This window comes from Myripristis murdjan, chromosome 7 (assembly GCF_902150065.1).
Source record: "Myripristis murdjan chromosome 7, fMyrMur1.1, whole genome shotgun sequence".
Classification (NCBI taxonomy): Eukaryota; Metazoa; Chordata; class Actinopteri; order Holocentriformes; family Holocentridae; genus Myripristis; species Myripristis murdjan.
Window position 1 is genome coordinate 19,636,064 of NC_043986.1, and position 13,188 is coordinate 19,649,251.

Sequence of the window (13,188 nt, forward strand, 5' to 3'; positions counted from 1 at the left end):
CGTGATTGACGAAGGCCGGGAGCTCTTTAAAATATATATTTTTTATAATTTACTATAGGTTATTTTGTAAAATATTAAGTTTTCGTGGAGAAATGTATACATGAGGAAAATGATTATCATTGCCTGGCACGGCAACGCTACACACCTGAGACAAAGTGCACAGTTTGCGTATCCTTATCTTTTTTTTCCAAACAAAAGATCAATGTAAATCTGGAAATAACTTTTTCCACAACTAAGCAGACTCTGGTCTGGTGTACCGCATTTCTGGCCGTGTCTCCTGAGCCACGATGAAGTGGTTACCGGAAATATGACCATGTGACGGCTCTTCTTTCTCCCTCCTCTGCAAACAAAGATCTAAGCCTGCCAGCACTGCCTAAAGGGTTGTCTTCCGTCTACAAGAACTATGTCTCCACCTGCTGCCAGACAGAAGATGTTGCAGGGCACAGCACTGCCGGGGTTTTGTTGTGCGTCTCAGCCTCACAGCTTCATCATTTATCGTCGTGAAAATATAAATGTGCAAGCTCAGAACATGATCAACCACCTTTCCATCTCCCCACCTGAAATCTTTGTAACTACATGAGGGATTTCTGTTGTTTGGCTGAGTGCCATGCTGAAACAACAGCAAATTGTCATGAACATAATCCACCAAATGTGATTGATGACCAACAGATAAATGTCTATTGAAATTATATGAAAACTCAAAATCCTTCACAAATTATGCATGAACAGTCTTGGAAATAAAAAGACAATGGACATGAGCTGACTTGTTGACAGAATCAGAAAAAAAAAATAGCACGGCACATATTTGAAAACAGTCACAAAACATACTCTGAAAATCATCAACAATATGTGTGCAAAACCAAAGAAAACACACTTTAATTTAATTTCATCTGAGAGGACAGTTACATAGTCATTTCAGTCCAATGGTTTTGTAACCACCTTTACAAGTTCACTTATTACTCCACTAGGGGGCAGCATGGTCCTCATACCCAGCCCCCATAGCGCAGCTTGTTGGGCAGGTAGATGCTTGTGAGGAAATCAGGAGCTATGGCTGTCAGGGACTGAAGCTCAGCCTTGACCTTACTCTGCTGCATCACTTCCATCTACAACAGGAGCAAACATACAATCCTGAGAGGCGGAAGCCATGCAAACAAGCATAAATCACCAGGTGTTTATCTCTTACAGCTATTTCACAACAGAGTGTATATCTCTGTATGTATCCTGAATACCAGGGCGCTGAGAGCCCTCTTACGCACACACACACACACACACACATTCCAAAGTGTGTGTGTCACAGAGTAAAATTTCTAAATCGCTCAACAACTCAAGAAAATACACCTTTCCCTGATAAAAGAAGAATAGTGAGTTACAGGAGCATTAGATCTGTTCGTCAGTAGGTTCTCTTATTCCATCTGTCACTCTACCTTAAAACCCTTCTCTCTCACCTCTCGCTGCCACTCCGGTTGGTCGGTCAAGTAGGGTCTTTTGAGGAGGCTGTTAAGTTTGCTCTCATCTCTCTTGGTGAGAGGGATCAGGGTGTCCTCAGGAACCTTCAACCTGAACCAGAGAAATTTTGCTAGGCAGAAGTAGTTAAATTTTGTGGATGACAGAAGCAGCAGGCAGTTCTGTTAATGGATATTGCCCTATAATGAAAAAGACATCCTGCACAGCATAACATGTTTCCTCCCATGCTCAGCAGACTCAATTTAAGGAGCTTTAACCATGTATATTTTCAGGGAAATGCATAGGAGAGGCAATCATATAGACTAGAATTAAACTTTACTTATGTCAAAAAGTCTTTTTGGCCAAAGATTGTTCAAGCGGACATATACTTAAAACTGGAAATACTCTAAAAAGCAGTTTCTTAAAGGAAAAAAAAAATGAGGGCGACAGCAACAGAAACCAAAACAAACAATCTCAAAGTCCCCAGAATATAATCCCAATTAGAGGCAGGAGGAGGAAGTAGGAAGTAGCGAATAGTGAGTCCAAACCTCCAGAGGTCGGAGGGGAGGAGGCCTAGCCACATAACGCTGGGGACAGTCAGACTGTGGGCCTCAAACGACATAGACTGTGGAAAAACCCATGCACACACACAAACACACACACACACACACACACACACACACACACACACACACACACACACACACACACACACCAATACATGCTCAGACATATAACTCACATAAGCAGAGGTAATCAGTACTGTACCAACATATAATGGTGATGACTAGCTCATGTTCACAATAAAGTTTTGTTGGTTCACAATAAGTTAATGTTCACAATAAAGTAATAAATGGATGATTGTGCGTACACAAAAACAACACAGCAATGCCTGTACAATCAGTCAACCTTTTAACTCCATACGATGTCAGTTCAAATATTCGGAGATGGAGGATTGGTCCGGTTTTTCCACTTAAAGAGGGGCATAATTACACATTGCTTAGCACAGCGACACTGAACAGGCCACTTTGGATAATATACAGTACAGGAATAACTGGCATGGCTGGACTCACCACTGATCCGTACTTGTAGATACACATGATCTCAATGCCTGGGAAAATCAGAGGGAGAGACAGAGACACGCTGCAATCACCACCATACCAGAGCAATTATCCTCTGAGACGTGTAACGGAGCAGAGAACAAAGTAAACCATTACATATGTGTCTCGCCATGCAATGGGAAAAGGAGAGGTATCAAGAGGGATGGACATGGAGCGATTCCGCCTGGACGAAATCACGCCAGCGGAAATGATGGCCAGACTAACCACCATGATGCATCGGTCAGGTGCTAAATCCGTCAGCTTAGCAGGGACATGCAACCCTACTGTGTATTTGGAGATCAAAGGAAGGCAAAAGCAGTGGAAATGTGTGGAAATACGTAAAGTATGTGTACGACATAAAGCCAGCTTGTACTCGGGAGAGATGCGTACCATGAGGGTCGGCATCCACCAGAGCGAAGATGGGGATGTGCAGCGTGTCCCAAAGCTTCCTCACCATCAACCTGCTGTTCACGTCTGGGACGCCTTTACCCTGATTCACACAAACACAATTTAATGCCACATCGAGGCGATTCAAAATTTTAAAATGCCAGCCAAAACAAAGTTAAAAGCCAACCAAAATAAGTAACACTGGTTTAAAAAAAAAAAAAAAAAAAGTCGACATACTGTGATCATGATGCAAGGACAGAGCTTTGTGCAGAAGTCATCATCCAGCAGGCTCTGGAATGTTGCATCCTTCTCCACTATCATGACAAATTTTGCAGATGATACGATATCTGTGAGGGTCAAGGTGAACACAAACCCTGTGGCCTTTCCTCCACACAACAAAACACAGACTGTCAGTCACATAATCATGGGTATAAGAGAAAGCACATACACAGGGGTAGAATACTTAACAGTAATGACTGGAATTACAAAAGGATACTTTTAATCCCGCCAACATTTGATGACACTGCGACAGCCTATAAAGAAAACACATTTGGTTCAAACATTCCATTTAAATTCACAATTCACAGGGGGAAAAAAAACATGTGAACTTGAAGACTGTTAATGATGACGATATAAATTTGATCAAATGTGTATTGCTCAGTATTTTCCTCTGTTCCAGGCCTACGACTACTACTGCTGCTGCTTTGGTGGGCAAGACTTCAGCGCTTGATCAGATATTTCTGAATGAAGTAACATTAAGACTTTCTTAGGTCAAAGGAGTAAGGAAAATTGGATCTTACGATGGAGCTGGAGTGGCAGTCGACCCTTGTGCCGTCCTCTTCCAAGTAACACAGATCACCTGAGATTAGTCCTTTGGAAGTGGCCAACTGGTGACATTTAAGTTAGTAAACACATTTTTGCATGGCCACATTAACACAAATACACAGAAACACGGACACTGTACATTATGTACACAAACTCTTGACACTGTCTCTTTGGATTCAGCTTTAATTTAATTGTGGTTTGATCTTGAGAACCATAAGATTTTTTTTCCCCACCAGGTGTTTCCTCAAATGTGAGGCAGAAAAAAAATACATGCTTAAAATACTAAACTCACTAACACATTTCATCTGTGGGACCTGAACTAATCATAACACGGCATATCAAAAGGAATTTTTGCTACAAGGTTTTTATGTACACATACCACATGTAGTGTCCTGCGAGGGACCTTTAGCATGCAGGAGATATCATCCACTATGAAATCAACATTTCTCTGAGAACCAAACAGCTGTGGGTCTTTGTAATAGATGTCCCTGAGGAAAATATAACAAAAACCTTCTTGGTAGCAAATTCAATACATGCAATCTGATCTAAACAAAATGTAACTGCCTTACTTCAAACCTATCCAGTCTTGAAGGTAGAGGTTATCTTGTTTTGATGAACATTAGAAAAGTGAACTGATGGGAAATAACCTTTTTGTAGCATATGAGTTGCTCTGTATGAGTTTGTAGATGATGGAGAGAATCTTGAGAATGTGTGCTATAAACCAAAATAGATAAACAAATAAATACATGAATCATAAAACATTTTCTCATGGATATTAAATGCTTCATATCATAGGTATCATTTCACAATTTTTTAAAAAGAGGACTGAAGTGAAAGAAACCATGCATTTCTGTTCCTAATTAGGAAATCCATGTGGTGAAGTAATCGGATCCTTAAAAGCCTCTCTCAACATGTTCTGTCTCTGCCAATTTGTCACCTAAAACTCAGCACTGACTTTACTGCTGTTTGTGCACTTTATGCATATGTTCACAATGGATCCGAATGAAAGCCACATGAAGTACAGTACAACTGTAAAGGTCTGTGAATGAAAGGCACGCAGGTTGTCAAGAACAGGAAAGTCGCATAGGAAGCAAAACAGGAAAATATATTAGCCGAGGTGTGTGTGCCTTTCTTCTCACCAAATTTAGTGACAGATGAAGGACAGTCACTCCGAATGGTGGTGACAGAGTTTCCTGAGCTCATCTGAAGCCCAACAGCACTGTCAAAACTAAAGTGGGAAGCAATAAAAGAAAGAACATATGGAAACCTCAACTGAAAAAGAATGAAAGGCGGGGAATCATAAAAGAAATCCACTCCGATCTAATGTGAAACACTCACTTCTGCAGCTTTCAAAGTCAGCCCCTCACCTGTGAACCTTCAAATAAAAAAAAGCCCCACACCCTGAGGGCTACCTGTGATAGGGCCTCCCCCGTGCCTCACCATGTCGTTTCCTCTGAGAAACCTTTGGCTCGCAATCTGTGGGATTCTCACATTTGAAAGAGCTGAGCCAGAATATGCTTTAAGCTCCAGCAAGGTTTTGATCTAAACTACATCAGACAGTCTGCTTTGTTCTGAGCATGAGGTCTACGCAGCCGAGGCACATTAAAGACCTCTGCAAACCACCAGATTTATGCGAGTGTGTGTGCTTGTGTGTACGCGGAGACCAATGTTTTTCAATGCCTTATCAGACTGTCATCTTTGAAGAGGCAGGAAGTTATTTCAACTTCAATCTCCAGGAATCAAAGTTGAGGATTACGGGTTTTTTCCCTCCCTATCACTTGGTTGCCTCTCAGTCCTCTTGTGCAAATTCAGACAGAGCAGAAGTGAGTATTTCCTTTTTTAAATACATTATACAGCAATCTTAACATCTTGTGTGGCCTGACCTTCAACTAAATTCTATGTGGCTACTTGTGTTTATATTTTCAAAGGTCAGAGAGCTTACAGGAATCCCACACAGGGAGTTACCTGACATTTGCCCAGCTGGACCTGTTTGGTAGCACCAGGACAGGGGCTTCATCTTTGGACAGACTGGTCACCACTCCCAGGATCACATTTTCAATTCGGGTCAAAACTTCCTGACTGGAAATATTAAAAAAAAAAAAGGTTGGAGTTACGTGTAATATTACCAATACAGCACCATAACGGTGTAATTTATGCTATATAAAAATGTGAGTGCTGAAAAGTGAAAAGGAGTAAACAGAGACCTCGTTTTAAAAATAACCGATAATATTGGTATAAGAGAAAGATTTAGGTTTGGGACGTTAGTTGCTAACAAACATTTGGGATAAACTAGCCTAGTCCTACTGTGTAACATAACCTGAGTTAGCACAATGAATCTCAATAGGTATACAGTAAAATACGAACTTGTTGCATCGTAAGGAAACCCATCTGAGATTTATTGCCTGGCTGATAGCAATGACTTACAAGATATAACTTTATAGCTAACTGTCTATTGCATAACTGTTAAGTTAGCATAACTCGGCAGATCCCAAAAGTTGGGAGAGTGAAGCCTACGGACAAATTACACTATTTCATCCATATACTTATATTCTGCTACTTTTGAGCTAATTTGCAGGCTACAGACTGAAATAACAAATTAATTTAGCTAGGGTTATGGTTAGTATTCCGTTCAAACCCGCGGCTGTCCCCGGTGTGGTCCGCTCTAAACCACTACAGTTAGCCTGTCACCGGTAGCTAACTGACGGTGTGGGCTCACCTCCCGGGCTCCTCCTCAACAAGCGGGCAGTCGGACAGGATTTCTGCGTTTTCCAACAACGCAGCCCGGAGTTTGTCAACTTCAGAAAACTGTTCTGCCATTGTATGTCAGCTTTAACCGGAGTTTATGCTAAAGCTAGTTTCTGACTCAGGCATCACAAGCCCAAAAGGCTGATTGGCAAACTGGCAGAGCTGTTTGCTAAACTAAAGTTTTGTAAATACCGCTTCCTCAGTTCTGATTGGCTCAGTCATGTTTGAATACTCACGCGCACGACCGGACCAGTATGGACATTGAATGGATTCATTCAATCCCATTCAAACCATTCGATTTCTATGGTGCAGTTGCTCAGTGGTCTCACCATTTGAATCTGCAGGCCTGTTATCTTCCTTCAATGATTGCAGTCCACAACGACATGACAAGGCAAAAAATAACTGGAGCTACACGGGGCCATTGCTGGATTTAAACCAAACAAATGCAGTGACACAGATGGATCTAATTCAGAAAGGTGTCAAATTTGAAGAACAGCTCCCACCAGGTTTCCTCTCAGTATGTAAATGGGGATTAGAAAAGGGGGAAATCACGGCTGCTTGGAGAGAAGCCATAATATCAGTGATCCCAAAAGGGGGCAAGGACAAACTTGACTGTGCCAATAATTTGCCATATTCTGTTCTCAACGTGCAAGGAGGATAGCCTTTATTGCCAGAAGTTATTTTGCATGACCAAACTGATTTCATTAGAGAAAGGCAGACGAAGACAATGCACAGAGGACATTAGGCACTGTGAGAGACATCCAAAAGCATAAAATTAGTGCAAATATTTCAGGGCTGGAATGGAGGTGGAAAAGGGTTTTTTTGGGGGCGGGTTTTATAAATGGACATGCTTGTACAACGTGTTAGGAAAATGGGTTTCGTGGTGATGTTACTCATACAATCAATAATATATGATAAACCATCTGCCAGAATTGAAATTAATGGGAATTTAACAGCAGAGAGAAGAGATGTTGTGAGGGACGTATCTGCGCTCCACTCCTCTTTGCATAGTACATCAAACCACTCAGCCAGTGGATTAAACAGACATCAAGGGAATAAGCATATCAGAGTTTGAACATAAAATAGACATTTTTGCTGAAGATACGCTGGTTTAGAGTGACCCCTATTCCTCTCCTCCCACTTCTAGTATTTGGACCTTTGTCAGGGTATAAAATAAATGTGCAGAAGACCCAGGTGCTAGTCAATAACCACGACCCTCCAGATAGCATAAAGTCTGAATATAACCTTGAGTGGCAGGCAGAATCAATGAAATGGCTTGCGGTGTATCTGCCTAAAGATTTGGACTAACTTAGATCCATCAGCTATAATCCTCTGAAGACGAAAATTGAAGTAGAAACAGCCAGATGAAACATGATCTTAGCCTCTAGAATGGAATTGGTGAAAATGAACAAAATACCAAGACTTTTTATATCTGTTTCAAACCTTTTACCTCTGAAAATATGAATTGATGTTGTAAAATGTTCAATTTAAAAACAGTGGAAAAGCGTCTGAGATGGTGTGCCTATGACACTGATTTTACCCCTAATACTTAAGATTGTACATTTAAAAAGTGGGCCATGATGGAGCTCTCAGCTTACTGTAATTAATTATGACTAATGGGGAACAAGATTTTCAGTCCCATAAAGATAACTTCCAAATAGAACAAAATGGTTTTTATGGAGATTTACAAAGGAGACATCATTTCCCTAAAGAAATCAAAGGGGGATATACAGAAGAAACATAAAAGAATGGTATAATGAATGTATTTTACTCAGCATATGGAGCGCACAGTCTAGCAAAATTTATTTCTAGATTCTTTCGTGGGTTTATTGAGCCAGAAAACAATCCGTTCAGCACATGTGAAAGAAAGTGGGAACAAGAATGTACTTTAACATTGTCAGAGGAAGCAGTGGAGACTGTTTGCACAATCCAGACAAACAACCGCCTCTCTTAAGTGGTGAGAATTCTGCTGGAAGAATGTGATACGCTTTTTATTACCCCGTCTCAGAAAAATAAATAATAATAATAATTTTTCAAAGGGCTCAACATGCTGGGCTTGTAGTTTGTAGTTGTAGCTGTGGTACATGTAGTTTTGTAAAAGTCAATCATTATGTTTTTTGGGACAGCAATGTAATTCATTCCTTTAGGCAGGAGACATGAGGTTATAGACAGTGCACTTGACCATAAGATTCCATTTAGATTGGTGTACTGTATCTAGGCCAGCTGCCTGCAAACATTACATTAGTAAGACGTAAGTGCTTGTTTAAAATTGGCTGCAGGTAAGAAAATAATAATGAGAGAAAATAGTTACGGCCTGAACAGCCTATATTACAAGACTTATTGAAATTATGAGACATTTACGTAATGGGGAAATTAACATTTTCTTTAAATTTGCAAGTAATCAGGTTTCAGTAATAAATGGATAAAATTAATACTAAATATGGCTATTTTATTCTATAGGTTTCGGGTATAAACAATGTAATAAATAATTAGCCTATCTATTCATCTAAATGAAATCAGTGAATGTGATGTTTGCTGCATGTAAACAAGTTGTATTCATTTCAGTTTATTCTCATGATCTGTGTGTGTATACAAAAGAAAAAGGATTAGGCCTACATACCTTACACCAATTAGAACATACATTATCTCAATCCAAAAATTTCCTCTGCTATGTTGATTTTCTAAGACCAAATATAAGCAAATAAATTCAATAAAAATAAAAATACAATTGGGTGTATCCAATATGATAGAAAGATGCACCTGCTATCCTTTTACGACAAAAATGCATCAATAAATACTTGGCTTGATGTAGGCTACAAGAACCAATAATAATTGGTAGGCTTAAGTAACTGAGTTGTGTTTTATCTTATATTATTAAAGTCTGTAGCAGAGATTGAGAATCCCAATATCATCTGAGGGCAAGGATTTGGATCAGATGTTGATGAAGTGTCATTTATACTGAACAACCACTTCTACTGATCAAATCGCTTTTAACCACAATTTGTCATCTGGAAACATGATTTTATCATCACTTATGGCTATGACTGTTTATTATGCTCTCTGGATGTAATAGGACATGAAGAATATGAGTAAAAAAAACAAACAAACAAAAAATGGTGACATGCCATCACCACCTGATCTTTCACTTCACCAGGGATGGGCAACCACGTGCCAGGGTTGCATTAAATCACTTTAATTCGCTTAGTATTGTAGCCTGCCTCAAAATTCCACTTTTAAATTTATTGATGATCACAGAATCATTGAAAATCAATAATGCTTAGTTTTACATGCTGTAGTTTGGGTCTCTTCTTTGTACTGGTAAAGTAGTATTGATGGTCTGACTGACACGGAGCACCATGAGGATGTGAAACAACTATCACAGGCTGTCGCCCTTCCAGCTTCCTCCAGCTGATGGTCGGGTCATATTTGCAAGCTGCATCCATTAATAAGATCCAGGCATGTGTGTGGGCCAGTCAGCACCTCATTGGTGTAGCGTGGTAGGCCTAGTCACATGGTATTTAGACAAAATCCCCATTAGCACCCTCAGTGGCACTTGGTAATGAGACCTTTCATGAGCTTGCTATGACTTGTCCGAAGGTGTGTGTGTATTTGCATGTGTTTATGTGTGTGTGTGTGTGTGTGTGTGTGTGTGTGTGTGTGTGTGTGGAGTGGCAGAATTAGCTGCAGTGTGACACCCAGAGAACCAAAATACACACCTGTCAGTGGTGTGTAAATTATTTTAAATATAAAATTTTCAATGTGTCACTGATGCTGGCCAAAACACATTGGTACACATCTGTGAGATGCTAAAAATGTTGTTCATCTGACTTGTCATGCGTGGTTCCTCTCACTCAGTCAGCCGTATTGACTGATCAAAGCTAAACTCCTACTCCAGACAAAAATGTATCAATAACAAAGTACAATCCTTTGAGGAAATCCAACTTACTTTTTTTTTGTTCTTCATCCTGTTTCTCTCTCTCCCTCTGGATCTCTGTGTCCTCCCACTTTTTTCTGTATTTGTCTTTTACCTTGAAATCACGTCACTCTGTTGCTAGTAACACAGAAACCAGTTTAGATTCTATAACTATTAGCTCATCCAGAGTCCCCACCTTTAAGAATTGCTGGCAGGCATGCTGTGTGTGTTTGTGGAGGCATTGCGGTCTTTCTTTCACAATGTGCTGAAGGCCTGTTCAGAGTGTGTGGGAGCCAGGATCTAAAGAGAAGAGGTCTGTGCCCCTGACCTGACCCTGAATATTTTCTAATGCGGAGCTTTACCAAAGGTCCCCCTTTCCCCTGAGTGGCTTTGACAAGCTGCTTCCGTTGTAATGGCTCTTAATTGCTGAGTAATTGCTATCTCTAAGTGATGAGGGACAACCCCCTCACCCGAGCTGAAAAAAATCATACTCTGTGGAAGACTGCAAGATGTGGGGGTCCTCTTTCTTCTGTCCCAGAAAGACTGAGCCCCCTGCTGTTTCCTTGGCCTGGGAGAGATTTGTGTCGAGTGTGAGGCCCTAACCTGAGGAGACAGAGTGCAACGAGTCATGTGCTTGTCTCGGGATGAGTGTTTGTGCTGGGCAAGAGGGGGTTGAGGGGGGTTAGACAGGGTAGAGGGGGGGCTGCAGGGTCAGAGGAAAGAGAAGGGGGGCACCCGCTGCAGGTGAGGGGGATTAACTGCAGCTTGAGGCCCAGAGAAACTAAATACAGATCTGTCAACCTAATCCTCACAAATAGAAAACAGAGCTGCCCTCCCCTCACAATCTACCATCCACATAGTTCAGCACATCCACCTCCCGTTTCTCTGCCCACCCCCCACCCCCCCCCGCCACCCCCCCACCCCCATCCCCACTTCTACCTCAGGCTCTAATGCTTCTCTGTTTCTCATCAGGTTTTGGCCCGGGCCAGTCTGGCTGTGCCGCCTCAAGTCTAATGGCTCCTCAGACCAGCATCTATTAAAGAGGAGCTGACTGATCACCCACGGTTCCCTGTGATTGACAGGCAAGCATGGCCTTATGGAGTGATGAGAGCAAGAGTCAAAGGGGGCAAGGCCTCTTGCTGCAAAGACAAGCATCTAAATCAGGCCTCTGCATGAACCGGCTAGACCATTATCAGGCCCTCACACCACAGTAATGGATGGTGATAAGTATGTGGCTGGGTGAAGGGAACAGCTCAGTGTCAAGCCTGTCCTCTGTGCTGATGACACAGGCGACAGAGTAAGTGAGTGATAACATCCTGCAGCGGATAAGCCTTACTCAGAGGGTATTACTGGAAGCTTAAGTAAAAAGGTATCTCTGGCTGTCAGCGACACCAAACATAACTGATCAGGGGTATCTGGACTGGCTGCTGAAAGCTATGAATCAGATCCACCCGACCCTGGTGTTCCTGAGTGCCATATCCTGCTGCAGACAGATACATGGGTAAGGGGATATACGGGGTAGAGGTGAAAGAAGGCACTGAGTGACAGAAAGGAAAAATGCAGGTGTAACCTTCCAGACAGGAGGGTTGTGCATTCATCACCAAGAAAACCAGTGCGAGTCACTTGGACACGCGAGGTTATCACGATACTTTCATTTGTTATAGTAATGCTTAGCCCAGTGTGCGTAACATCTACAGAGAACGGGATACACAAAGGGAACAATTTCGAAGCTGTTTTATACCCGCCCCCTCGCTTTCTTCTGCCTGTCTCACAGCTGTGTCTCATATGTTCATGAGGCCCCTGGAAGTGTCAGACACCAGAAGGGGAACATTTGCAATCGCTCAGCCCCACCTGGTCAGGCTGTTTTAACAGGCCGCTGGGCTGCTCAGCGCGGAGCAAACAGTGGGGCTATGCCGAAAATGTAGACAAGGGCGGACGGGGCAGGCAAAGAAAAAAAAATGTAACTCCTCCCTCCCTGTCCTTGCACCCCAACCCTGCACTGCTTCATTTGAGGGTCAGTTTACCCTGAAAAAAAGTTTTACTGTACCTTCTGTGGGTCTACTTGGCTAGACGAGCACCCCCCCAGCCACCCACCCACCCCTCCGCCTCCCTCCCCTGCATCTTTGAGCCTTCAAAGGAGTGCTGCCCGCTGCTCTCCAAAGCAACACATGAAATAAATATTAATCTGACCTCTGACCCTGTGCTTTGAACTCTTAAATAGAGATAACCAGACAGAAGAAAACACCACTAACTTTTGCTATGGAAAAAAATACGAGGCAAACACAGAAAAATCGTATGTGTGGATGGTGGGTGTGAATCTTCCTGGTGCTTGTGGTGGTATGTGAGAGTTTCCAGGGATGTTTCACTGCACTGCTGTGTGGTCTCGTTTGGAAGCTGGTGTCATGCTCCAACCTGCAGGAATGGGGAGGTGTGTATTTGCCCAGCCAGACTTAGATCAGAGTGGGAGGTGTGTGTGTGTGTGTATGTTTGTGTGTGTAGTCTAAATGCTTGGAGACAAAGAGTTTAAGCAAAATCAAATATAAGAAAAGCCTGCCATAACATAAAAATAGAGCAGAGCAATAAGCAAAAGACATTTGACAAAGCATGATTTTTTTCAAAGCATAATGTTTTTTTCACCTTACTGTAATGGTTGACAGTTTGTGGATATAAAAATCTTGGGAGCTTTCATACACCATGCAGGGTAAACCTCCTGTAACTGTATGGTGAATCCTTGCTTTATGGTCAATGTGGCTTTACAACATGGAGGCTATTGCT

General features: G+C 41.9%; 1 protein-coding gene across 3 annotated transcripts; it reads right to left on the bottom strand.

Moving 5' to 3' along the window:
* Positions 1-907: 907 nt before the first annotated feature.
* spo11 (SPO11 initiator of meiotic double stranded breaks) lies at positions 908-7,001 on the bottom strand. Of its 3 annotated transcripts, none has more exons than XM_030056071.1 (13): positions 6,737-7,001; positions 5,721-5,834; positions 4,895-4,983; positions 4,403-4,469; positions 4,135-4,243; positions 3,731-3,817; positions 3,427-3,463; positions 3,168-3,277; positions 2,934-3,033; positions 2,517-2,554; positions 1,992-2,068; positions 1,446-1,557; positions 908-1,103 (listed from the first exon to the last, which is right to left on the bottom strand). In XM_030056071.1, the coding sequence occupies exons 1-13, from the start codon at positions 6,760-6,762 to the stop codon at positions 984-986; spliced, it is 1,086 nt and encodes a 361-aa protein (XP_029911931.1). In that variant the 5' UTR covers positions 6,763-7,001; the 3' UTR covers positions 908-983. The 3 variants fall into 3 exon arrangements, with proteins under 3 accessions (XP_029911931.1, XP_029911930.1, XP_029911932.1); XM_030056070.1 differs by lacking the exon at positions 6,737-7,001 and adding an exon at positions 6,472-6,684; XM_030056072.1 differs by lacking the exons at positions 4,403-4,469; positions 4,895-4,983; positions 6,737-7,001 and adding an exon at positions 6,472-6,684.
* Between the last annotated feature and the right edge of the window lie 6,187 nt (positions 7,002-13,188).